The sequence below is a fragment of the Stegastes partitus genome, unplaced genomic scaffold (genome assembly GCF_000690725.1).
Source record: "Stegastes partitus isolate 25-593 unplaced genomic scaffold, Stegastes_partitus-1.0.2 Scaffold1352, whole genome shotgun sequence".
Lineage (NCBI taxonomy): Eukaryota > Metazoa > Chordata > Actinopteri > Pomacentridae > Stegastes > Stegastes partitus.
In genome coordinates, this window is record NW_007579083.1 from 143,109 (window position 1) to 167,181 (window position 24,073).

Below are 24,073 nucleotides of genomic sequence, written 5' to 3' on the forward strand. Positions count from 1 at the left end.
GAATGTGAATTATCTTTAGTCTGTTTACTGCAATGCAAACAAACAGAGCAGTAATACATGTAGAAGTGCACATTCCTGCTCAGGATTCATCATTCACAGTCTGACAGATACCGCAACAACATACAATTCTCTGGTATTTAAAAGCTCAATAAAAGCAGTAACTACATGCAAAGGCTAAGTTTCTGCAGAGCCGCCAAACGCCGCTCATCAGATGGAAGTTTCATTTCCATCTCTATGCGTTTGCCATGTTTGTGTTTTTGCGTGACAGATGGCTCTCCGGGAGCACAGCCTGAGCCCAGGTGTATGTGACAGAGAAACAGGAAGGCAGGAAGTCTCAATGTGAGCAACACAGGATGTGCATGTGCAGTTAGCGGCACTTTTTCTCAGCAACGCCGGGGACAAAACCCTGAGCCGTACTGTAAAGCTGCGCAGGAAAAAGGAAAGTCTGCGCTGGTGATGATGGGAAAGTCACACCAAGTGTGAACACATGACAGCTCAGATGATGACAACACAACTGTCCTTCCACTCACTGCGATAACTGGGAATCCACGCACCACTGTCTGTTCATCTGAAAGCGTCTGCTTCACATCTGAACACTGCACACTCTGTCCACTTTTCTGCTATAAATCTTACAAAGTCTGACCGAGTAACGTTTCCGTATCGCTTTCAGCGAGGCCCAAGTCTGAACTGCAACCCAGTCAAACAACGGAACAGACGAGCAAGTAGTACAGCAAGTACTCTGAGCCGTGTGAAGTGATTTAGTGACGACTGTTTCCACATTTCTGCACCAACATTCATCCAAAAACATCACGAAGAGAGTCGATTTAATACCTGCTGCAGAAGCCACACGAGCTTCTCCAGTGAAAGAGTGTGCATGTGAAACAACAACGCCGGTAACTTCATTAATTACACTAATTAAAAATGTTATAATGAAGACAGGATGAGTTCGGGTCAGGATCCAACAGCCAGTCACACTGTGGACTTTTCTTTACTCTGGACAGGTGAGCTGTCACACAGACCCACGGGTTAGTTTGTTGCTTCCAGGTGTTTGTAGGCGTTTCCTGTGAGTTTAGCATCAGACAGCAGCAGCAATGTCTCGAAATCTGACAAAAGTTCACATCTGACCTCCTCAGAACTGTGATAGCTTTAATGAAGCCACAGGAAGTCTTACATTCATGATTTTTTTCCAAGTTACAGGTCCTCAAAGTACACAGGGGTGGGCTGAAATATTACATTTTAATTTGCTTTTTCTGGCATTTTTAAGCCCTCAGTCCTTGATAAGTTCAGCAGGTAGACACGTCACTTTCAGGAATGAAATAATACATTTGAGTTCTGCTAAAAACTGCAACCAAACCAATTTTACAGCCACTCCAGGTGCCACAATCTAAAGTCAAAATCTTGTTTTTGTTCAGCGTCATGTTTTCTATAACCACTTCTTGGCATGAATATCATGGGATGTATTGTAGTTTAATGTCTATAACAGAGAGCTACAGGAGCAACCATCGGCACCCTGGATGTTTTTCATCATTTGCCGGAGAAAACTTTAAAAAGTGCATTTTAAATAAACTTTCTTATCACAATGTGGGATCCGTACGTCACTCAGAGTCGGCTGTGGTCCGTTTAGTTTATCGACAGGTAACGTGAACGATGCACAGGCCCGACGGTGAGTCAGAGGGTTTTCAGAAAGCCAAACCGTACACAACACATAAAGCAGCTCCACCCTGTGGGTTTGTACTGCTGCTCTGGAGGTTCTGGGCTGGTTCGAGTCAGGATGTCACACGTCTCATTAACTTCTGTCAGGTTTTATTAATATTGACTTTGCTGCGCAGCCTCGAGATTGTAAAGCAGCCATCCATGTTTGTCGGCAAATTGGATGACTTAAATCAAACAAATCTTAAAGGCTGCATCTCCGACACCATGATTGAGTCACAAAGCTGAATCTGAACATGAAGTCTGGCTCGCCTTCATATATCCAACAGTGGAGTATTTCAGCAGCAGGGCCCAGTCTGAGCGCATAAAGGGCTCTTTCTTGCCATTCTGTTCCATAGTCATGGGGCAACCTCCCATCTGACGATCTGTTGTTCTGACCAAGACAACACTGAACACGCCCACATGTTGCAAACACTCTCCAAGCGCTGCTTTGGCAACATGCATCCATCAGACTGCAGCGCTTTTTTCTTTGTTGTTGCTGCTGCGTCTGTGCTATTTCTGGCAGTGGAAAGAGAGTGAACTTGTGAGGCATCATGAGTCTGTCCGGGACGGGATGCCTGCATGTGTAGCGGCACAGCTTTCTCTCCAAACTCATCATTAGCAGCAGCAGCAGCAGCAGCAGGAGAGGCTGAGTGGTTCATTTACAGGTCTGCTGATCTCCAATGTCACGGTCCTCAGCGAGCGCTCCAGGCTCGCATCTATTTGGAGAAACAAACCCAGGACACGGGCTCTTTTAACAGCCTGTGAACTTCATTTTCCCCTTAAGCAGCTTCCAGCGACAGAAACACAGCTCTATCCCGACGCCGGATCAATTCCCATTTATCTGCTTACTCCAGCACAAATCACTGAACGATTTATTCAAATTAGAGCTGCCACGTTCGCTACGCTGGCTCTGTTATTTCCACATTAAAAGCAAATATATGAAGAGACACGTAGCTCAGGTTCTCTGCCACAATTACACCGGGGAGGAATACTTTGGCATTTACAACTGTGGTACATGCAAAGTGGAAACACCTGCGACTGTAAGCTGAACACACCGCAACCGAAACTGGGCCACATTACCGAGGACTATTTAGCATAATTACGTCTAAACGCTGATAATTTGCTTTAGTTGGCTGTAGTTGAAGGTAAATGTATTTGTGTGTGTGTGTGTGTGAATGACTAATACCCATTTCAGAGTTAACATATTGTGGCCTGTTGTGGTTAATGCATCATATTTGGGTGATCTGTGTCACTTTATTGAGCTCATTGAACACCCTCCAGTTGGTCTGCACAGTAAAGCTAAGCTAGCATCTGCACGCTAGGTCAGAGGAAAGACACTTGGCCTGAAACCAGAGGTCTCGCTGCCACATTCAGGATGTAAGCAGGTAACACAGTTTCCTACGAGCTCATAATGACCTAATTGAAGAGTTCTGTCTCTCAGAATGACTCATTTACGAGTTAACTTGAATGCATCAGTTTTATAGAAATTTGCACAAAAGCTATTCATGATTTTCACAATTCTTGCACAGTTCTGCAATAAAATTATGTTTTTATTTTTCACATTTTAAATGAATAAATGGCAAATGCATAGGAAGTCACTATGCGGCGGTCAGTGTTGATCTTGTGGAGGGTCGTGGCATTAAGTCCCTGTACAGGAAACACTGATTTGATGCCAGCTGGCTTACATAGCGTTGGAGAGCTTTGCAAATATATCGGCGATCGCCGGCCTTTCTGGGAAATTCTAACGTTCTACTCATTCTATTAACATTAACTGTCTATTCTGGACAGCGGTGGGAAATATTGTGCACAGAAACCACTATGAATACGTAATTAAGCCCCAAAAATGTAGAATTTCACAGCATATTTATAGCTGGAATCCATAACCCCAGACTGGGTGTAACACTGTGGGGCTATCAGAGGGACTCTATCAGCACTAATTCAGCTGCTATTTATCATCACACAAGGCTTTTCTTTGTGCAGCAACAGTCATGTGAAAACATGGCAGGGTATTTACAGCTTTAGAAGCACATCACAGCTGGATTTTTATGTAAAAACACATAAGTAATGAGGGAAGTGTCTTTCATGAGGACTGGGAGCCTTTTCCTGCCCCACCTGCAGACATGTCGGAGGAAGTCCTTCCCTGAAACCTGCGTTGGCCTTTTCCTGTCCTGCAGCGACGGTCTGCCAGCCGTGCTTACAAAAAGAAAGCTGGCATTGGGAGTTCCTTCAAGCACAGGTAGCCGACCAGACACTGCATGAACCAGGTATTCTAAAACAAACTTTACACAGACGGGATTAACGACAGGCCTTCTTGTCTGATCGGCTGGCGGATGTGTCACCTACAGGTATCAGACTTACACATGTTGAGCAAACACTGAAGTGCACTCACTGTCTTAAGCAAACAGAGTCACAGACGCTCTGTTCTGCAGTCGGTGACGTAACTTGTGTAGCAACCGACGCAACACGGAGAAGTTTCCTGACAGCTTCAGTGCACCAATAACATCCTAAACTTGCTGCAAAGTGCATTGAAGTCCTCAAGAATGTTTCAACCTAATGTGCCACCGATTACCCCAAAGGTCCACAGAACTTTGTCCAATATGATCTACAGCGTGCATGGAAAACTGACATGAGCAATTTGAGTTCAAATCGCAATTAAGTAAAAATGCAATGATCAGAATGCGATTTAGGACATACGTCATGCAACACGGCTGTCACGTTTCTACACTTCTACGATTTCCTGCCGTCCTCTTGGAAGCTTCTGTTGGTATCTCATGTGGAAAAACTCATTCACATGTTAGGAGTCTGAAATATCAACGTAAAATTTCACAGATGCATTTTTAAAAATTTATAGTTTATGATTAAAAAGTTTCAAGCAAATCAGGGCTGGTGGAGCAGAAGTGTCCGGATGATTTGAGACGGAAAGCTCCTGTCACTGCTGTCCGCCTGTTCCTGCTCTGCTGTTAGTACCAGCGTTAAAAACATGCCCGTTGACCTCATAAACGCCTCTATCCGCTGTCCATCCTCACAAAAACAGAGATGACCGAACACTGACGGGCTAAAACATTAGGAGAACCTCTCGCCAACATGCCGTTTGTTCTTCACGTGCCGCCAAAACAGCCCTGACCCGCTGAGGCCTGGACTCTGCAGGACCTGTGAAGGAGCCCTGTGGTATGTGGCGCCCAGATGTCAGCGGCAGGTCCTTTCAGTTCTCTAAGTTCTGCAACCGTCGTGCGTCAGACTTGTTCCAGCACATTCCCCATCCCCCTGTCGCCGGTCCGTGTTTGTCAGTGTTTACTACTGCAGAACGGGATCACCCCACAAGCCCGGAGACGCTCCCATCCAGTTGTCTGCTTGTAGCAATTTGGTCCTTGTCAGCGTCGCTCGCGGCGTTAATCCTGCCTCAGAATGAGCCTCTGGGCTGACAGCGCATGACAGTAAACATGAGCAGTCCACAAACCGCAAAGGCAACGACTCTGGGCTAGCACACCTGACAGAAATCTGTGCATCTTCCTGTTATTCTGGCCACTAAATACTCAAGAATATCTGCAATTCTTGAGTAGATGAAACCCATATTAAGAAAACGCTATTTTTATTCTCTGTTTTTATCATTTTGACGCTAGTGACTTTCCTTTGGTGCTGGCTGAAACATCTCTGGTGGCGGCCAGAAGCTCCTCTGTGCTGGAGAAGCCTGGCTCAGATTGTACACCTGCCTGTTTCTCTCCAACTGTTCAGCTGCTGTCCAACATATCCCAGACGTTGGCTTGCACCGCTGCCACAACATAATCAAGATTCTGCAGCGTTTTTAAGCTCTTCCTGTGGTGTGTGAGCTCATTTTAGTTTGTTTTTTTTCCCCTTTCAAATATTCTTAGTGTGCATCCTGTGTCATGTTTTTATATCAACATGACAGAAACTTTTTGCAGAAAACAACTTTTCTGTCACCGCGAACAACAAGTGTGGGAGGCATGGATAATAAGGAGACTGAAAGCCTTCTTCACATCCAGAAGAGGGCCTTCATGTCCAAGGACAGTGAGGCCATCGCTGCTGTATTCTCTGTGTGCCACGGTGCTGCTGCAGTGCCTATGCGGATCAATAAAGAATTATCTTATCTTGTGGTTTTTCAGCTTAAAAAGAAGAAGAAGAAAGAATTTACAGAAAAATGGGTCAAAAACTAAACCATCTTCTGTGACAAATGAACTTAGATGTCTATCTTAATTCTAGTTCGGTTTAAGATTGAGTACAAATCTGTCTGAGCTCTTCAGACGGTCGCGTTTTATAGTGAAAAAGGGAAACATCCTCCCATTAAAACCTTCCAACAGACTGTACGGCTCAGTGCCTTTTAAACGACACTGTGTGATTAAACAAAGATTTTTACCTCCCATCTGGTTTTGCTGTTTGGTTACTGCTACAGTCTATGACTCGGGTTATGATATGTTTCTGTTTAATCTAGAAAAATGTTCCAGCTGGCCACCGTTAACCAGCAGGTGGCGACAGACGCTGCCAGACAGACGCTCCATGCAGGACAGCGCCTGCTTTAAAGGAGAACCCATACAGAGGCAACAACTGTTGTTGTTCTGTGCTTTCTGGCACGCCACACCTGAAACGAGAAGACAAAGAAACCGGCACGTGTAGCGAGCATTTATCTCACAGTCACGCTGATCTCGAGCAAACAATTTACGCATAAATGTACAAATGCCTGGATGTTTGCATTCTGTTAAAACCTTATAAAACTTAGAACAGAAGCTGAGAACACCTGGTCTCCTGCAGGAGGAAACAAACCGGTGTTCAACAGATCAAATGCACTCTACGATCACAAAGAGCGCTCGTGGATTTGGGGTGAGTTCACGGGAAAGGCTCGCTTCTGGTCAGGGTTTGCAGTCTGGCCTCAACTTTGCAGCTCTGCAGGACAGACTCACGGACATGTGTTTCCATCGGGAGGTGGCGAACATGCCTGGAATGAAAACAGGCCAAGCGAGGAGCCTGTTTGGACACGACTAAGTGATAACATCTACTGGGCCGCTGTGGGATAATGTTTGGCAAAATGTTATCAAAGCGCTCATTGGGGTGTGGGAAGTGAGCACGCTTTATCGGAAATGCACTTATTGGTTTCTTGACACAGCAGAAGGGCAACGGCTAACTCAGATAAAGATGCAGGCGTTTTTACGACAGTGTCTTTGTGTATCCATTCATTTTAATCTTGCAGAAGGACTGAATGGAGAATAAACGGTGCACAGCAACACAACAGCCAGACCGAGTCAACTTTGTTCCATTAGCCGGGTCCTTCCCAGAGAGAAGCAGCACTTGTGAACTCTCTCAGAGGAGGAATGCTGCCTTTGCTCTGGTGTGTGGCAGCGAAGTGCTCACAGAAAGTCAGACGTTCAGTCGCTACAGAGCCAGAAAGACAACAAAAGCACTTTTCTACAAACTCAATCAGGGCTAGAGCTTTATTATAGAGGCTACCACAACAGGCTGTTTTGAGAAAAGTCCGCTCTAAACAGATTTCATGACTTTCATAACACACAGGACACAACATTAAGTGTTCAGGAAAATGCCTTCACTGTGTGTATTGCATTGGTTTAGCAGCACATCTGACATTTAGCAGCTCTGTCTGAGTGTGTCTGTGGGCGTTAGGTAAAAATCACTCGGTTTCAGCTACGTTCAGTCTGACATTAGAACACCCAACTTTGGTCACACAGCCGTCTGAGCTGCTTCTCTGCAGGAGTGGAGACTAGAGGCTTCTCCGTGTGCAGCAGACGAGCTGGCATCTACAGATGAATGCGAGGCGTTTGGGTAACAACGGCGAATTGTAGAGCCTATCGAGAGTCTGCATGTGAGGTGCCTGGGGTGCATCTGCAAACTGAAGCTTCAAAAACACAGCGGGTCACATGGCCATCCTCTAAACTGCAAGTTTTATGCATGCACTGGTCACACAGCACCACCAAAAGAAAAGTCTCAACTTGTGCAAAACGCTGAAAAAGCTATCAGTGATCATGTGCAGTCAGAGTGTCAATGTTGAGGATTTAAAAAGCCATAATGTCGCTAAGGAGCAGCTGTGCAGCCGGCAGAGCAGCAGCAGACTGAAGCAGTGAGGAGTCAGAAATGATAAGAAAATGTATTTCTGTCATCATATATCAAAAGAAGAGCCTTCCTCTGCTAACTGTCAGTCCCAGATTATCCTAATGACAAACAACAAACATTTATCTGCACCCTTACTTCTGTTTAAAACAGTTTACATCATGTGTTAAAAAAGGAAAACAAAAACGGTAACACTTGTGCATTGTCTGTGTAGAAACAATGTTGTTGCATCTAAGTGAGAACCTTCTATGCACCAGCGCAACCAAATCCAGAAGTTCTCGTGGCTGTCCCTCCATGCACGGACGCCTTCGTGCAAGATGTTGACTCCATGAATAAGCGAGATTACATTCACCACAGCTCAAGTTATAATACTGCCATAAATTTGTCCCTGCTGCTGCATCAACTGTAAATAATTTAACAGTCCAGGAAATATCTGTCCTTGGGAAGAGACGTATAACTCTAACTGCTCCCTCTGAAGCTGTACGGCTCGTCTCCAATGTCCCGACTTTGTTTCACTTATTAAAATGAATAGTTATCTGGGGACCTTGCTTTTGCTATTATAGGAGTTTCTGAGAACGCTGTCTTGGACACGTTGCTGCGATCCTCAGAGAAACTAGCTTGTGTTGCCAATGTTGCTGTAAAAACATCTTTTTTTAATGTTTACTGAACAGCCTGCAATACCAACCTAACCGTTTGTTTTCAGTACAAGTTAGATAATTAATTTTAATTATTTTAAGTACTGGGATAAGGCAGGGGACATAATCGTTGTGTGTATTCATGCATGCCTTCACACAAACATGCACAGACAAACGCCCAGAGGCCCCACAGCAGCGTCCACTCCTTCCTTTTCCATCAAGTATTAAACCAGCGCCGAGTTTAGACATTAACGTCAATATCAATATGCATCAGTGTGGATCAGCAGGAGACGAAGGAGAAGGAGAAGCAGCGAGGCTGCCCGACATTTCTTATCTGGTCACTGGCAACATTGTGAAACACAAGGACCATGGAATTAAAGCTTTATCTCTGGATTACCACTAAATATAGACGCCTGGGTTAAATCCAGCACAAAATCCATGCCATGTATGTCCTCTGTTTGTTTCCCTGTATTGCGTAATGTCATGCTCGGCTTGGTATTAAAACGAGGGGTGATGCAGCAAGGGATGGGCGTTTTGGTGGGAAAAAAGAGGCAGTAAATAACCGAGTGCGTGTGCGCTAGAGTGCAGGTTTGTGAGGCCGGCATTTATCTGTGTGGAGATGACAGGGATTTCTTACATGCTTAAAACAAACAGGAAGCCCGTGTATTTATCCCCCACCTGCCTCCAAGAAAATTGTTCCCTATGTTTGGATAATTCAAGTGTTGAATTCAGGCGTCAAAACATTTTAAGGTTTTTTATTTTTGCAGTTCTTCAACAGTTTCTCCACCATTTGCAAAACTTTGCAGCAGGGAGGAATTTTGGGCACCAACAAACAGATCGTAGCCCACTTGACGGACACGGTTCTGTTATTTGGGATTTCATCTAGACAGAAATAACAGGCAACTGCAAGATTTCTGTCAAATAAGGCAGCACAGACTCTCTGCCTTGCTGTGCAGATCAATCTACTGCGTCTCAGCCCCCAGTGCTCTGTCTGAGCCAGCAAATACCCTGTGTATATATATTCCATAGATCTATATATATGGAACAGCTCCACTATCAGGAGCACTGTGTAGTTAGTTCATTAAGTGATTAGGTGAAGGGATCTCGGCTTGTCGTTCAGGTAAATACCTTTAAAAGCAGGCAGTTTCTGCAGCTCCCTGTTGTTGCTCAAGCTGAAGCGAGAGGAGCTCTGCCTCTTGTCTTTTTTGACAGGTGTCTGCGAACCTGGCTGCTTCCCCTTTAGCAGCTGGGTGGTGGGAGGAGCACTGTTGCTGGCCTTCCTGTTCGAGCTCTGCTGAAACGAGAAAAAAAACCCACATTAGTTGCACCAAGGTGAAGAGCGAGCGCATGCTAAACGGAGGCGCACCGGGTGTGAAGGAGAGTGCAAGCACCTCTTTAGGAATCTCATAAAACTTGTAGCCACTAGCCGAGCAGCTCGACTGCAACGCACCGGCGAGGTACATTTAATTATATACGCTACGCTACCATTCACACACGCAGCTCGAGTCCCGCGTTATGTAACGGCAGTCATAAACCACAGTTTACCCAATGTACAGACGCTGTTTACAATAGGACACGAAATGAGGAACTCATAAAGTTCACATGGAAAAACACAAACCATTATGGTTTCCATTCATCAAGACGAGCGGCTGCAGATCCAACAGACGATTTGTGGGCTTGGATCGAATCCTGATGTGGGATCACCTGAACGCAGCGAGTTCCACGCAGCTGTCCCCGGCTGCCTGCCTGCCTGCTAGCTCCCATTCATCAGCACACACCTGATGGCACAGAGCTTAGTCCACCAGATGCAGCTGTGGAGCTGTGTCAGTCTGAGTCACAGGGGATTTATCAAATTCATTTAAGACCCAGCTAAAGTTGGACACAGTCTGTGCAGCGCGACAACACAGGAGCTTAGCCTGCGCCACTAGAAAGCTGTCGATTAAAGTGGAAAGTAAAACGGAGCCGGCCTCCGGCACAAACTGGATCACACATTAGTGCAGAGGGCGGCACGACGAGAGCCACAGTGATGATCTGATCAATATTTACCACAGCTATGTACTGACTTTACATCTTGTTCACTTTTCTTAGTGTGCTTTCATGTTGATCACTCTGAGCTGTTTCCGGACCTTTTTTGTCACATCTTTACTCACTGTGGGCTTATTTTTACACAAACAGCACCACCGTGTCCAGAAGTACAACCGGCTGAGAACGACTTCTGTGCAGAGTGGAACAGTTACGATGCCTTAAATCAGACAAAAACAAGATGAACTTCTTCCTTGTTTGTTTACAAAAACTGAAAGAAGCAGGAATCAGCATGGACCACCTTTTTCCAAATGCCTACAGGTGCTGCTATTATATCTATATTTTAAACGGGGGCTCTACATACTACAGATATTTTAAATTTCTCACTTGCCTCCACACATGCCTCCTCTCTGCTCTGTGCAAACACTGCCTGCAGTTCAGTAGAGCATCACAGTTTTTGTCGTGCATCTGTTGCTCTGAATCACTGAAGACTTCACAGTTGCAGTGAGGAGTGCAGAATTTTTGTTTTCTAAAGAATCTGGTTCCATAAAATTGTTTACATTTGGCCTTTTTAAAAAAAAGAAAAAAGACACATAGAATAAAGCATTGAGGATGAAACGTCATGCTCTTAAGCTTAAAGGTTTCTAAAGGAGGAGAACACCACAGATGAGCAGCTCAAGAACCGTCAGAACGCTGAAAACCAACAATCCTTCTGGCTCTGATAAGTGGAGGAATCTTTTGGAGATTTTTGGGATAATATGCACTTTAAACCCAGCAGCAGATTTGGGGGTTTAGGGGAATAACGTTCCACTTGTTGTGTTGATGAATCCAAAGTAGAAACATCTGTCATCCTCTAATTAAATGCTTCCCCTCTTCACACAGCGAGCAGAGCCTTCCTACATGCTGCATACATACCGTTTCCTCTGAAGCTCTTCTGAGTCTATGAAACAAAAGGAAGGGTGGGGAATGATTACAACAGCTCGCAGCTCAGCAACTTTAATTTAACTCAAGGTTGGTGCATTAGCAGATCTGCAACATGGCAGCTGACTCACAACAACACGCAGGATTATTAACCGGCGGGCGGGCGGGCGAAAGCACCAGCTCGAGAAAAAATGAATTCAGTGGGTCAGCGGGGGAGGATCAGGTATCTAAATTCTTTATAACTAACTGGAGTTAAAGCAAAGATTACACGTCGCAGGCAGGTCGCTTAAATAAAACATGCGCAGTTTCATTTCTAAATGGATCCTAAAATAGACGGCAGACAGCTTCTTTAAGCTTTATAACTGACAAGCGAGCATTTCTACAAACTGGACTGTGGATAACGGCAGCCAGCGAAATGCAAACGTGTGCTTAGAGGCGCTCACAATGTGAATATTACAGTCTAGAAAAGAAGACGACAAACAGCTGCCAGCTGTCACACCTGACACGAGTGCATCGAGATGTTTGACAAAGGAAAGCCTTCGGTTCTCTGAAGAATGAAGGAAGTCATTATATCCTTCCATGATGTTCAGATGTGGTGAAGAAGAAGTTTGCCTTGAATCTGCTAGCAGGTGCATTTATCTTGGAAATCATACGAGAACGCTGCCTGAACCCCGCTGTGCACCTGGTCCCACTGAGCGGCCTCACATCCAACACAAGACACGGTCCTGCAGCAACGCGACGTGATGATTCACACCAGACGCCTGTGCAGCAGCAGCAGCAGGTCCAACAGTGTTTTATAGTTTGTAAAGAGGGCAAAAGGTCCACATGTAAGCCTGCCGCAAGTCACAACGTGTTCCTATGTGTAAACCATGACAGGTTACATCAACTGGTGCTTTAAAGACAAGTGCTTTGTGGACATCAGGCTTATCAGGGCTGCAACTAACCACTATCAGTGTAAACAAAAGCCCAAGAGGATGTCTGACAGTGTCTTGTTCTGGCCAGAACTCAAAGACAGTCAGCTGACTGTCAGAGAAAGAAAAAAAAATAAGAAATAGTTTAAATCTAGGAAGCTGGAACAAGAGAATTTGGTTGTTTTCTTAAAAATGTTCTCAAACCAACGGTTACCAAAACAGTTTTATAATAATTAATTTGCACACAATTAGTGTTACACCTCTAAGTCATATGCTGCCATCAGTTCTGTTCAGCACCAACATGTTGCACAGAAAGGTTTTCTCTAAACTGCACGTTTTATCTGAAAGCTTTTTCTTTTTGAAGTTTAGGATGACGAGTCGACAACCCAAACCGGAGACCAACTCAGCTGATCGGACAGTTCTCCAGATGTCATCCACACGTTGCTATAAAGTTAGAAACCAACAGCAGCGACCCAGTAGGTGTCAGTGAACGCTCCACAGCACAGTGCATTTATATTCTTTCGACTCTGATTTAGAGGTCAGTCAATATTTTCCTAATAGCAGCTCTGCACCACTGGCTTCTCACCCAAACAAAAACGGACATCCAACGTCTAAACCTGCAATTTTTCTCTCACAACACAAGGTCAGAACTCAAGACGTCGCCCAATCCGCCCCAACATTAAAACCGCTGAGAGGTGAGGTGAGCGACACCGATCATTTAGTTACAGCACGACGTTCTGCTGGGAAACACGCCACCAGTGACACAAACCACAACACAAACACACCCCGAGAGATTCACATGTTCATGCTCCGGTGGCAGCACAAAGCCTGACCAACACAACAGGAAGGTGGTTTTAATGTTGTGGCTCATCATGGACTGAATCTGACTCAGTGATCGTATCTGAGCAAAGCCTGAACATTTTTATGTCCCAAAGGTGGACAAAGTCGAGCTCTGACGTCACAAATACATTCAAAGAACCACAAAACCCGAAATCAACGAAGCTCTTGTCGTTCCAGTCCACAGGAGGGTTCCTGTCCTCTGAACCTGCTTTATTACACGAGAAGTATACAAGTCCTCAGAAACAACACAAGACAGACGCCTCAGCTTGTGGGTGTTACTCAGTTACTCAGGTGCATTGCATTGTTCTGATCAGGCGTTCCAGCTTTTGACAGCCTGTGCTTAATAAACTGTGATTGACACGAGACAAATAACCCTGAACCTACAACAAAAAAGGCTGCACAATACTGTAGAAAACAATATTCTTGTTTTCTGAAATACATATTGCAATACGAATAAAGTACAGGAATGTGCACCAGATGACTTCAATAACTCCATTTGGAAAGAATCAATCAGTCGAGGATGATTGGGGACGTGTTGTATTGGAGTGCATTAGCACAAAAAGCTCAAAGACGCTAGTCTGTCCTGTAGCTGTTGCCACAACAGAAGAAAACACGACTTATTCCTTTAACCTATTAAATTCTGCACCACAAGGTTTGTTTGATGAGCACAAAAGTCAGACCTACATGCAATCTAAAGCTAAAATATGACATTGCACATAATTTTGCAGCTCTCCAGTCCCTCGCTCGTTTTGCTGTGCACATGTGGAGCCTGCTCGTCAACAAACTCCACATCTTTTAAATAAAGTTTGAAAACACCTGTGTATCCAAGAACCTGAAATCTGTGTAAATCATGTTCAAGCAGGCAAACTTCTCTCATAGTCATGAAAAAAGAGGACTGAGGAAGTTTACTTCTTGCATAAAGCAGTAAAAAAGTTGGTAGCTTTATGTTTGAACTATGAACACAAGACTTTTGCTGCAGTTTTCCACCATGCTCAGTGTATTAACTGGCTCCAGGACATGATCTCATGTCATATGAGTATCATCGTGATGTTCCTTCTCACTGCAAGTCAATTCACTGATATCCTAGACTGTTTGCACCCAGTGACAATGCAATGTGAGGATCATTTGAAGCTGCAGAAGTGTTTGGGAGGGTCAGCCTACCTCATGCTCTGAATTCTCCTGTGCTCCACTCTTTGCCACTTTGCCAGACTTAACAGACTCCTGCAAGAAAAAGTTTAATAACTCAGTTGTGAGCAGATTTGCAGCAACATTGGTGAGCAGTCAATCAGAGTGTGTGTGTGTGTGTGTGTGTGTGTGTGTGTGTGCCGCCCTGCACAAATCCCAGCTAAATATAGCCTGCCTTGCCTGCCCACCCAGTCTCCTGTTTGAACACACTGGTAAGTCTGCTGTTAGCTAGCTAACGTGACTCCACAGTCATTCACACGAACCGGGATTTCGGCTACGAAAAGTCTGTAAATTCACACCGGAGGGACACACACGTTCCCCCGGGAGGCGAAAGCATCCCAGGTGTCCTGTTCCGCCTCAACATAACGGGTTTGAACGAGGCGGCGGCAGGATAGCGGCTAGCTGGTAGTGAGTGCTGCTCGGCTAACGTGATGGGACACTGCGCTGCGAGCTAAACGTACACTTTACGCGGCCGGTTTATCAGTAAACCCGCTAAAATACAACTCAAGTGAAGTTATTTCAGTGACAAAACAGCCTTGTGGGAATTCACAAACTCACCTTGTCCTTTTTCGTTTTGTTCGGCATTGTACAACCGTAGCCGCCCTTGCTCCCCTCTCGGATACTCCACAACCAAAACCTTGACAACTCTCAGGGCACCTCACACTGCAAGGCGGTTCAGCCCGTCCTCGGCTTCTGATTGGCTGCCGTGTGTCAGCTGACCGTGGTGACACGCTGGTTGGCGGGCGCCCCCTGCAGGCGGCGGGAGGGAATTACACCCAGGAGGCGGCAGCAGCAGCAGCAGCATGTCTGCAGCAGAGGAGGAGGAGGAGGCTGTACTTGCTTGTTGCTTGTTTCTTCATGAATGGATTTTTTGGGGGCAGATAACAGAGTAATCACTTAAAAACTATCAGCGATTTAAAAAAAATAAAAAACTGAACTGAATAAAAGCAATGGCTTGTTTGTTAGAAAGCACTATTTCTATGGAATAAACCTTGAAGAGTCAAGGTAGTTGGACAGAAAGTAGTATGCTGAGTGGAATAAACATTTCAAATCACATCTTGATAGTTAGAAAGTACGATCTGAGTGGGCTGAAAAAAATATTCCAACCTGTAAGGACAAAAAGCAGTATTTTGGGTGGAAGAAACCTTTAAAACTATGATTAATTTGTTAGAAAACAGTATCTTTGGGTGGAATAAACCTTTAAAACTCTAAGTACCTCAATAAATAGTAGTTTGTTTGGTAGAATGAATCTCTCAAACCACACCTTGTTAGATAGAAAGTATTACTTGGGTGGTGTAAACCTATAAAACTATAAATCCTACTTTTCTAGCTTTTTAAGCCCACAGACACTGACAACAAAAAAAAGGTAAAACTTTGAGCAGAATTCATTTTAAAACTCCTAACTGAATATAAACTAAAGCTCGTTGGTTAGATAAAGTACTATTTAAGTGGAATAAACCTTTGAAACTGGACAGAAATTAGTATCTGGGGTTTAATAAACTTTTAAAACCTTTAAAACCACAACTCATTTCTGAGAAAGTATTTTGGGTTGAGCAATACTTTAAAAACATAACTTGTGAGTGAGGAAGTACTTTTTGGGTGGAATAAACCTTGTAAAACACTGAGACAAAAAAAAGTAGTACTTTGGATGAAACAAACATTTAAAACCATAACTTGTGAGTGGAAAGTAAAAAAGGAAATAGAAAGTGCTGCAGTACTTCAAAGATTAGAGAAACGCTGAAGCGATATTTGTTCTTCACTACTAATAATAAATACTTTAACTACATGTTGCTGTACTTTTACTAAAGTAGGATTTCTCATGCAGGACTATTACTTGTCTTGGAGTATTTTCACATTGCTGTGTTGGTACTTTTTCCATATTAAATGACCTGAATGCTTCTTCCAACGCTGCCAATCTGCCGCGACTTTCTAGACCATTTGAACAACTTCTGCTGTTGTGTTGCTCTACTGCCACCTGCTGGATGTTTACAGTCTCCTTCAATGTCAAACGTTCTCCTGTCGCGACTTCTCCCCAAAATTCAACATTAATTACTGTTTCTATTTGTAGGTTTCTGCCCATTTTTAGCCCCAGAACAGATGTACTATACATCCCATTACTGTGATTTCAACTCATCCAAAGTTTCTCTTGCTCTGATTGAGTTTAAATGTTTTTTACAACAGAAGATCTGCGTGACTACGGCTACAGTCTGAGAAAATACCAACAGTCCTTGTTCATATGTTCAGTGTGAGATGAATTGAAGTTGGGCCCACAGGAAGAAGCATGTGTCTCTTCATCTTTATTGTCCTTCATTCTGACGCCATGCATTTGTTCATGTTGTGGATTCAACTGTTGTGCCACAGAAAGGAACTTCATAGATCCTTCAGTCTTAGTATTTGTCACCTGCTGTCAGTGGAGGAAGAAGCATTCAGATGTTTTGCTTCAGTAAAAGTAGCACTACAATTTAAAAATACTAGGAAGCAGGAAAGCCTGAATTCCAAATCTTTTTAAGTAAAAGTATGAACTCTTAGCAAAACATATGCAAAGTGTTAAAATATTCATTGGACTATTTTTTAGCGGTATAACACAAAGCAGCTATAAATGATGGTAGCTAACTTAGGAAGAGCTAATTGGACTAATGTTGTATACTGTCAGGTGGCTTATATGACGGTAGGGTTTAGAAGTCTTGCTTTGCTGATATGGAACTAAAGTAGAGGAGAAAACACAACATTTCCCACTGAGTCGTATTAGAAAGTAGCATGGAATTAAAATAGTGACGTACAAGTATCTAGAACTCTATATTTATACAGTAAGTCATCATATTCGATACACACAGTACAGATTTTACTCTGCTTTGACAGACTTGATCAGATTTAGACTTGTTTCTGCTTGTTTCTCCTTCATTTCACCCTTCAAATGCAGCAAACAAATACTGCAGCGCAACCAAACCGCATGAAGGTCAAGAAGTGACTTCATCCATCAGTAAAACTGACCAAAATGTTACTTGTTAACATGGTAAATCTTTATTTTATGGATCCCACCGTTTCAAATTACAGTATCAATTTTGATATTATTTACAGTTAAAGTAAGAACACACACAACCTTTGGAATGTCAATAAATACAAAAACAAATGCATCGATACAACTCAAGATACAAAATGCAACAACTTGAAAAATAAAGTCCTAGAAGGAATGAGTCTGAACTGCATATGGTCAATGCAACTGCAAATAAACTGATCTTGGTCAAAAAGGGTGTTTAAACGGGGAAGAGGCAGGACGTTCCAGGCTCATTTACAACATTTAACTTGAAATTGTATAGAACACTACTTCTGAACACTAGCAGGAAGTAGAAGCAGGTTTAGTCCACCTCCTCCATCCTGGATGTGTCGTCATCATCCCCTTCAAGAGGAGGCATGTCCTCAGTGGGAGCTGAGGTGGTGTCGTCTGATGTCAGATCATCTTCATCGATACCTGGAGGAGGAAAGAAGCACAGCAGGAGTCAGTGAAGTCATTTTATTGGAGGACAATAAACTAGATTTCATGAATGAGATGAGAGAAGCAGCTTCATCGTGTGACAATGAATCCAGACACTCACCGAGACCCAGTTTGATCATTCTGTAGATGCGGTTAGAGTGTGTCTGGGGGTCGTCCAGGGTGAATCCTGAGGACAGCAGGGCGGTCTCGAACAGGAGGATGACCAGATCCTTCACGGACTTGTCGTTCTTGTCAGCTTCTGCCTTCTGCCTCAGAGTTTCCACAATGGGGTGGTCGGGATTGATCTCAAGGTGTTTTTTAGCTGCCATGTAGCCCATGGTGGAGTTGTCCCTCAGCGCCTGGGCCTTCATGATCCTCTCCATGTTGGCCGTCCAGCCGTAGGTGCTGGTGACGATGCAGCAGGGGGAAGAGACTAGGCGGTTTGAAACAGTAACCTGAAGAGGTGAAAGAGAATTATTCATACTGTTGTTAATCTGTGACACACACAAAATGTAACAATACATCTTATCTTGAGTTGTTTTGATGCTGTTCAGTTATTTTATCTGCTCACCTTCTCCACTTTCTTCTCCAAAATATCCTTCATGATCTTGCAGAGGTTCTCGAACTGAGCCTTCTTCTCCTCCTGCTTCTTCTTCTCTTCCTCATCCTCTGGCAATTCCAGACCTTCCTTTGTCACTGAAACCAGGTTCTTGCCTTCAAACTCCTTCAGCTGCTGCACACAGTACTCATCAATGGGCTCGATCATGTAGATGACCTCCAGGCCGGCTTTGCGAAGGCGCTCTACGAAGGCGGAGTTGGCCACCTGGTCTTTCGTTTCACCTGAAACACAAACATGGACATTCACGTTAATATTTAGCAGCACATTAAATGAGTCATCCCACGCAAGTTATGGTGCTTTTGGATGATTAGGATGAAAAAGGATCCTCACCGGTGATGTAGTAGATGTGCTTCTGGTTGTCCTTCATACGTGTGACGTAGTCCTTCAGGGAAACCATCTCATCCCCAGAAGCTGAGGTGTAATATCGCAGCAGCTCAGACAGCTTCTTTCTGTTCTGGGAGTCCTCATGGATACCAAGCTGAAACGTGGAAAACATGTAAACAGTCAGGTGACATATTATTTCTGTACTTGCTTTATTTTCCCATCATTGTCTTTACTACTTTTTTGATGGGCTATAATATGTAAAAACTAATAGCAGCCCCATTAGTTGTAACAGCCAGAGTGTCTGGATTTAAAGAAAGATGGCAGTAAGGAGCTCTACTGGAGGCTTAAAGCTGCTTTACATTGGGACAACATGGCCAGAGGATCAGACAGATGGCTACTGAGCAAAAAGGTCAGTGGTATAAAGGTAGTCATTAGCTAAAACTTATTAGTTCTTGCTAAGCTTTACACTTTAAGCTAATTTCTAAGATCCATCCTGCTAGATTTCAAGGGTTTAAGGCAAGGTGGCTGCCAAAAGTTTCAATGCCACAGTGCAGGGTTGCGCACACTGACCTTGATGTTCTTTGAAAACTGCTCGTAGTACTTCTTGTAGTTGTCCTTGTCTTCTGCCAGCTCTGTGAAAAGTTCCAGGCACTTCTTGACCAGGTTCTTGCGGATGACCTTCAGGATCTTGCTCTGCTGCAGCATCTCTCTGGAGATGTTCAGGGGCAGATCCTCAGAGTCCACCACACCCTTGATGAAATCTGAACGAATGGATAAAAACAACTTGGTCAAGGATATATGCTCATTTCTCAGATTATATATTTGTTATTCATAATCATATGAGCTGATAAGAGATGTCCACACTTGGACCAACACTCACTGAGATATTCAGGGATGAGCTCATCGCAGTTGTCCATGATGAAGACCCTGCGTACGTATAGCTTAATATTGTTCTTCTTCTTCTTGTTCTCAAAGAGGTCAAAGGGAGCGCGACGAGGCACAAAGAGGAGGGCGCGGAATTCCAGCTGACCCTCTACTGAAAAGTGCTGTGAGAAAAACAGGTTGAAGCAGTTATTGCTAGAAGACCTTTAAAATATCCAATACTAACAACCAAAAAATATGAAGAGACTCACCTTGACAGCCAGGTGGTCCTCCCAGTCGTTGGTGAGGCTCTTGTAGAACTCTCCGTACTCCTCGTTGGTGATGTCGTCTGGGTTACGGGTCCACAGTGGTTTGGTCTTGTTCAGCTCCTCCTGATCGATGTACTTCTCCTTGATCTTCTTCTTCTTCTTCTTTTTGTCTGAAGACTTGTCATGGTCGTGCTCGTCATCTGAGCCGACGTCCTCGATCTCGGGCTTGTCCTCGTCCTTCTCCTCTTCTTCGTCCTTGTCTTTCTCCTTCTCCTCCTCCTCTGCCTCATCGTCACTCACCTCCTTGTCCCGCTCCTTCTCCACCTAAAAGTAAAAGAAGTAATTATTATTAGTCACAGGCAAAAAAACAGTAGTATTCAAAGAACTTTTGCCATTTGTTGGCAAACATTTCATTCCTGCTGAACAGGGCTACAAACAAAATGTATCACTGTTGATTTATCATTCAGTTATTTTCTACACTAATCAATTGGTTGTTCAGTGTTTTCCAAAGTCAAAGGTGACATCATTAACCAACGTCATTAAGTGTACCATCAGAGGAAGGAGAGAAACTACAAAATATTCAAACTTTAAATATACAATTAAAGAATTTAGACGTTATTTACTTTAAAAATATCACTTAAATCAATGAAATATCAAAATAGTTGGCGTTTAATTTAATATTTTACAACTGATTGTCAATTAAATACATTTATTTTCATGTATTTTCCTAAATTTTAACTTGGTTAGTCGGATAAAACAGTCTGCCCGATACGAGAGCCGAACGAGACGATAAAAAAAGGTATAAAATACTCGTACGTAACTCAAAGCACACAATATAATGTACATCATAACCACTGTGTAACCACCGGAAGAGAAGATTGGAATAAAGAAAACAGTCCCAGTACTTACAAAGAGTGTGATGGGGTAGCCAATGAACTGTGAGTGCTTCTTCACAATCTCTTTGACCCTTCGCTCCTCAAGGTATTCTGTCTGGTCTTCCTTCAGGTGCAGGATCACCCTCGTTCCACGTCCCATTGGTTCAGCTACTTGAACAGAATACTTGTCAGCGCGCGCTGCAACAACTACAGCATGTTTAATCACGACTAAGAAATGTTATTCGAACATTTACTTCACTTACAACTGTCTACTTTGACTGTGAATGAGCCTCCAGCAGAGGATTCCCAGGCGTACTGCTCGTCATCGTTGTGCTTGGTGATGACGGTCACCTTCTCAGCCACCAGGTAGGCGGAGTAGAAACCCACACCGAACTGACCGATCATGGAGATGTCGGCTCCAGCCTGCAGAGCCTCCATGAAAGCCTTGGTGCCTGACTTGGCGATGGTACCCAGGTTGTTGATCAGATCGGCCTTGGTCATGCCGATACCTGTGTCGATCAGGGTCAGGGTGCGTTCCTCTTTGTTAGGAATGATCTCAATTTTGAGGTCTTTGCCATTGTCCAGCTTGGAAGGGTCAGTGAGACTCTCATAGCGGATTTTGTCCAGTGCCTGGTGGAAAAGTAACAGCCATTAGCAAAACATTTTCACAGAAATCTAAATTATTCAGTAACAGGAATTTTCCAGTCCTTAATTTTCAGCATTTTACGATGTGTTACAGCCACATTATACAATAATTATTCCCACAAAACAAGCTCAACAAAGACTTTCAACAAACCTTTGATTAAAGACACAACCTAATTCTATGGCAAACTTACATCTGAGGAGTTGGAGATAAGCTCCCTAAGGAAGATCTCTTTGTTGGAATAGAAAGTGTTGATGATCAGGGACATCAGCTGAGCGATCTCAGCCTGGAATGCAAAGGTCTCAGCCTCCTCCTCCATTGGTTGGTCGTGTGATTCAGGCATCTAAGCAGAGGAGACAAAAAAATTGTTTGTTTTTTAGAACCACCATGTCTCATGGATTACACACCCATCCATCCATTATCTATACACCGCTTAATCCTCACTGGGGTCGCCAGGGGCTGGAGTCTATCCCAGCTGACTCAGGGTGAAGGCAGGTTCACCTGGACAGGTAACCAGTCTATCACAGGGCTACACTTAGAGACAGACAACCAAGCACACTCACATTCACACCTACGGACAATTTACAATCACCAATTAACCTCAGCATGTTTCTGGACTGTGGGAGGAAGCCGGAGAACCCTGGATTACACATGTAAAAGCAAAATAAATGCACAACATACACTTGCACAGAATTATTTGACAGAGATTACAGAACTGACTGAGCTGCTACAAGAACAAAAAATGCTGCCTGCTTCCATAACACTGAATTTTGACCCCACTGGTGTACTTGTTCTTATTTCATCTTGACAGTTCTGGGTTTGTCCTTGCTTTTGGGGGATGTCTATGCATGATAATATCCATGATAAGTCTATGTACGTGTATGAAAACAATTGGAGCACGTGTATGTTTAGGTATTAGGTATTTGTGCATTTTTCTGTGATTTTTGACCATCAAAAATGCTTATTGTGCTTCATAATGAAACCTCCATGAACAGAACTAATTAAAAAGACATACTGTTTAATTCTCAGTTCTTAATATTTTGGCACTGATGACTTTCCTTTGGTGCTAGCTAAACGCTCTTTTAAGGGAGTGCCCAAAAAAATCCTTGATGCAGGAAATAACCCTGCATTTTATATACAGGGACATTTCTGTCTTGTGTTCAGTTCCAGCACAGTAACACACTACACTGGCACACCTGGTCCAAACACTGCCAATGCCCCTCAGGTAATGTGTCACGGTTACTCCTTATCCTTATTAAGGCTGCTTAATATTATGTAATGGACTTAACACAAACACTTTATAGTCCGATCAATACCTCTGACCGTCTCTAGAGTTATTAAATGGATATTATCAAGGTTTTTCCTGCATATAGGAATTTATGGCACCCTCCACACACCACAATGTGTTAGATTTAACAACTACCTTTTAGCTGCCTCATGGCTTTTAAGTTGTGCAGTTGATGCAAAATCTTCATTTTATCTATTATCGGCAAGTACCATTCTTAAAACACGGTACAATTAGTCATCTTATTTGCAGGGACCGGGAGGAAAGCATCAATATGATATATTACATATAATGCTTGTTCAGGCAGGTGGTGTGACAGACTGTCCAGCCCCGCTCGCTGCTCCACCTGCTCTATAATCCATCTGTGGCAGATGAGACTAAATCCACCTGCTTCTGCATTCAAGCAAGTTTTACCAGAGAGGCGCAAAGACAATTCCACGTACGAGACGATAGTGTAGAAGCAGAATTTTATTCAGGAGTTAGTAGCACTTTGTAATTAGAGGCTCCATAACTGCATGCCACTCCAGGGACATGCAGTGTTAACCTTGGTTATTAATCACATGGCTTGAATTCCATATGAGCATCAGCAGAAATGCCTCCACCTGTCGGTTTCCCGGGTGAAATGCAAGTTTCTAGAAGGTACCAAGAGGGGAATATAGAACTCTCTAGCAGTTTCCATAGGAATCGAAAGCTCCTCCTCTCAGGCATCTGAAGGGAATCTGTGAATGATCGCCCCGTGTCTCATTGATCTGAATCGATGCACCGAAAATCTGAGAGGAAAAAGTCTCTTTCAAGCAGGGAATATTGTTAATTAAGTTCTATAAATCCGTCCTAAGCAGTGCACCCTGAATGCCATGTGGCTGCTGTCTCCCAGTATGAGTTTGGTACTGAGACTGGTAATGTGGGAGGAGCAGATGTCAAGATAATGTCGCAAAAAAGTTCTGAAATGTGCAGAAATGTCAGACTGAATCAGTCTCTGGTGACCGTTATAAACCTGACATTAACATCATTAGCATATGGGTACCGTAACGTAACCGTATATTAACAACACCAAGTACATTGTGTACATTTAATGCCAGATCCACCGAAGTCATCCCTCCGTCTGTGCAGACAGGCGCATCACAAGATGTTCTCATCATCTACATGCTATTAAATATTAGGTTGGATGGATAACAGCTCAGCCATAAGACAACTAAGCTAACATTAGCTACCGTCATCCATGAATGTCAAATTGATAATAATAATAATTTCAGCAGTGGTGATGCTACAAAAATGTCATTCGTTTACCTTGGCCCGCAGCGAATCGAAAACTCCGGAGTGAGAAGCGTGGAGGTCGTTTCTAAGTCGCAGACAGCCCGACCAGTACCGTTCCTACCGGGGACACACGGAGGCTGTGCAGCTTTTGTAGCCTTTCCGAGCCTTCGAGAAATCCTGACCCGAGCTTCCA

At 43.7% G+C, this 24,073-nt stretch overlaps 2 protein-coding genes across 7 annotated transcripts in view; both read right to left on the bottom strand.

Moving 5' to 3' along the window:
* The window catches only part of LOC103369946 (serine/threonine-protein phosphatase 2A 56 kDa regulatory subunit gamma isoform-like), a 36,576-nt gene extending 21,639 nt beyond the window's left edge, over positions 1-14,937 (bottom strand). For 2 of the 5 annotated variants that reach the window (XM_008298810.1, XM_008298805.1), the window contains exons 1-3: positions 14,837-14,937; positions 14,255-14,314; positions 9,528-9,693 (exon numbers count right to left, since the gene is read on the bottom strand). In XM_008298810.1, the coding sequence (XP_008297032.1) occupies positions 9,528-9,693; positions 14,255-14,314; positions 14,837-14,863 (253 nt within the window). In that variant the 5' untranslated portion in view covers positions 14,864-14,937. Of the gene's footprint in view, positions 1-9,527; positions 9,694-10,017; positions 10,036-14,254; positions 14,315-14,836 lie in introns of those variants that run through there. The other 3 variants (XM_008298806.1, XM_008298807.1, XM_008298809.1) reach the window with 3 other exon arrangements.
* A 2,339-nt stretch (positions 14,938-17,276) lies between these two features.
* Positions 17,277-24,047, bottom strand: hsp90aa1.2 (heat shock protein 90, alpha (cytosolic), class A member 1, tandem duplicate 2). Of its 2 annotated transcripts, none has more exons than XM_008298813.1 (11): positions 23,914-24,047; positions 21,535-21,684; positions 20,962-21,328; positions 20,733-20,869; positions 19,827-20,147; positions 19,574-19,739; positions 19,264-19,454; positions 18,700-18,847; positions 18,322-18,590; positions 17,872-18,205; positions 17,277-17,747 (listed from the first exon to the last, which is right to left on the bottom strand). In XM_008298813.1, the coding sequence occupies exons 2-11, from the start codon at positions 21,682-21,684 to the stop codon at positions 17,635-17,637; spliced, it is 2,196 nt and encodes a 731-aa protein (XP_008297035.1). In that variant the 5' UTR covers positions 23,914-24,047; the 3' UTR covers positions 17,277-17,634. The 2 variants fall into 2 exon arrangements, with proteins under 2 accessions (XP_008297035.1, XP_008297036.1); XM_008298814.1 differs by having other exon boundaries at positions 20,733-20,866; positions 23,914-24,046.
* Positions 24,048-24,073: the final 26 nt, after the last annotated feature.

Coding starts and splice junctions, on each gene's coding strand:
- hsp90aa1.2 (XM_008298813.1), bottom strand. CDS start 21,684: ATGCCTGAATCACACGACCAACCAATGGAGGAGGAGGCTGAGACCTTT. Junction 20,870..20,961: donor CACAGTCAAAGTAGACAGTT/GTAAGTGAAGTA, acceptor ATTCTGTTCAAG/TAGCTGAACCAATGGGACGT. Junction 17,748..17,871: donor AATGATCAAACTGGGTCTCG/GTGAGTGTCTGG, acceptor TTCCTCCTCCAG/GTATCGATGAAGATGATCTG.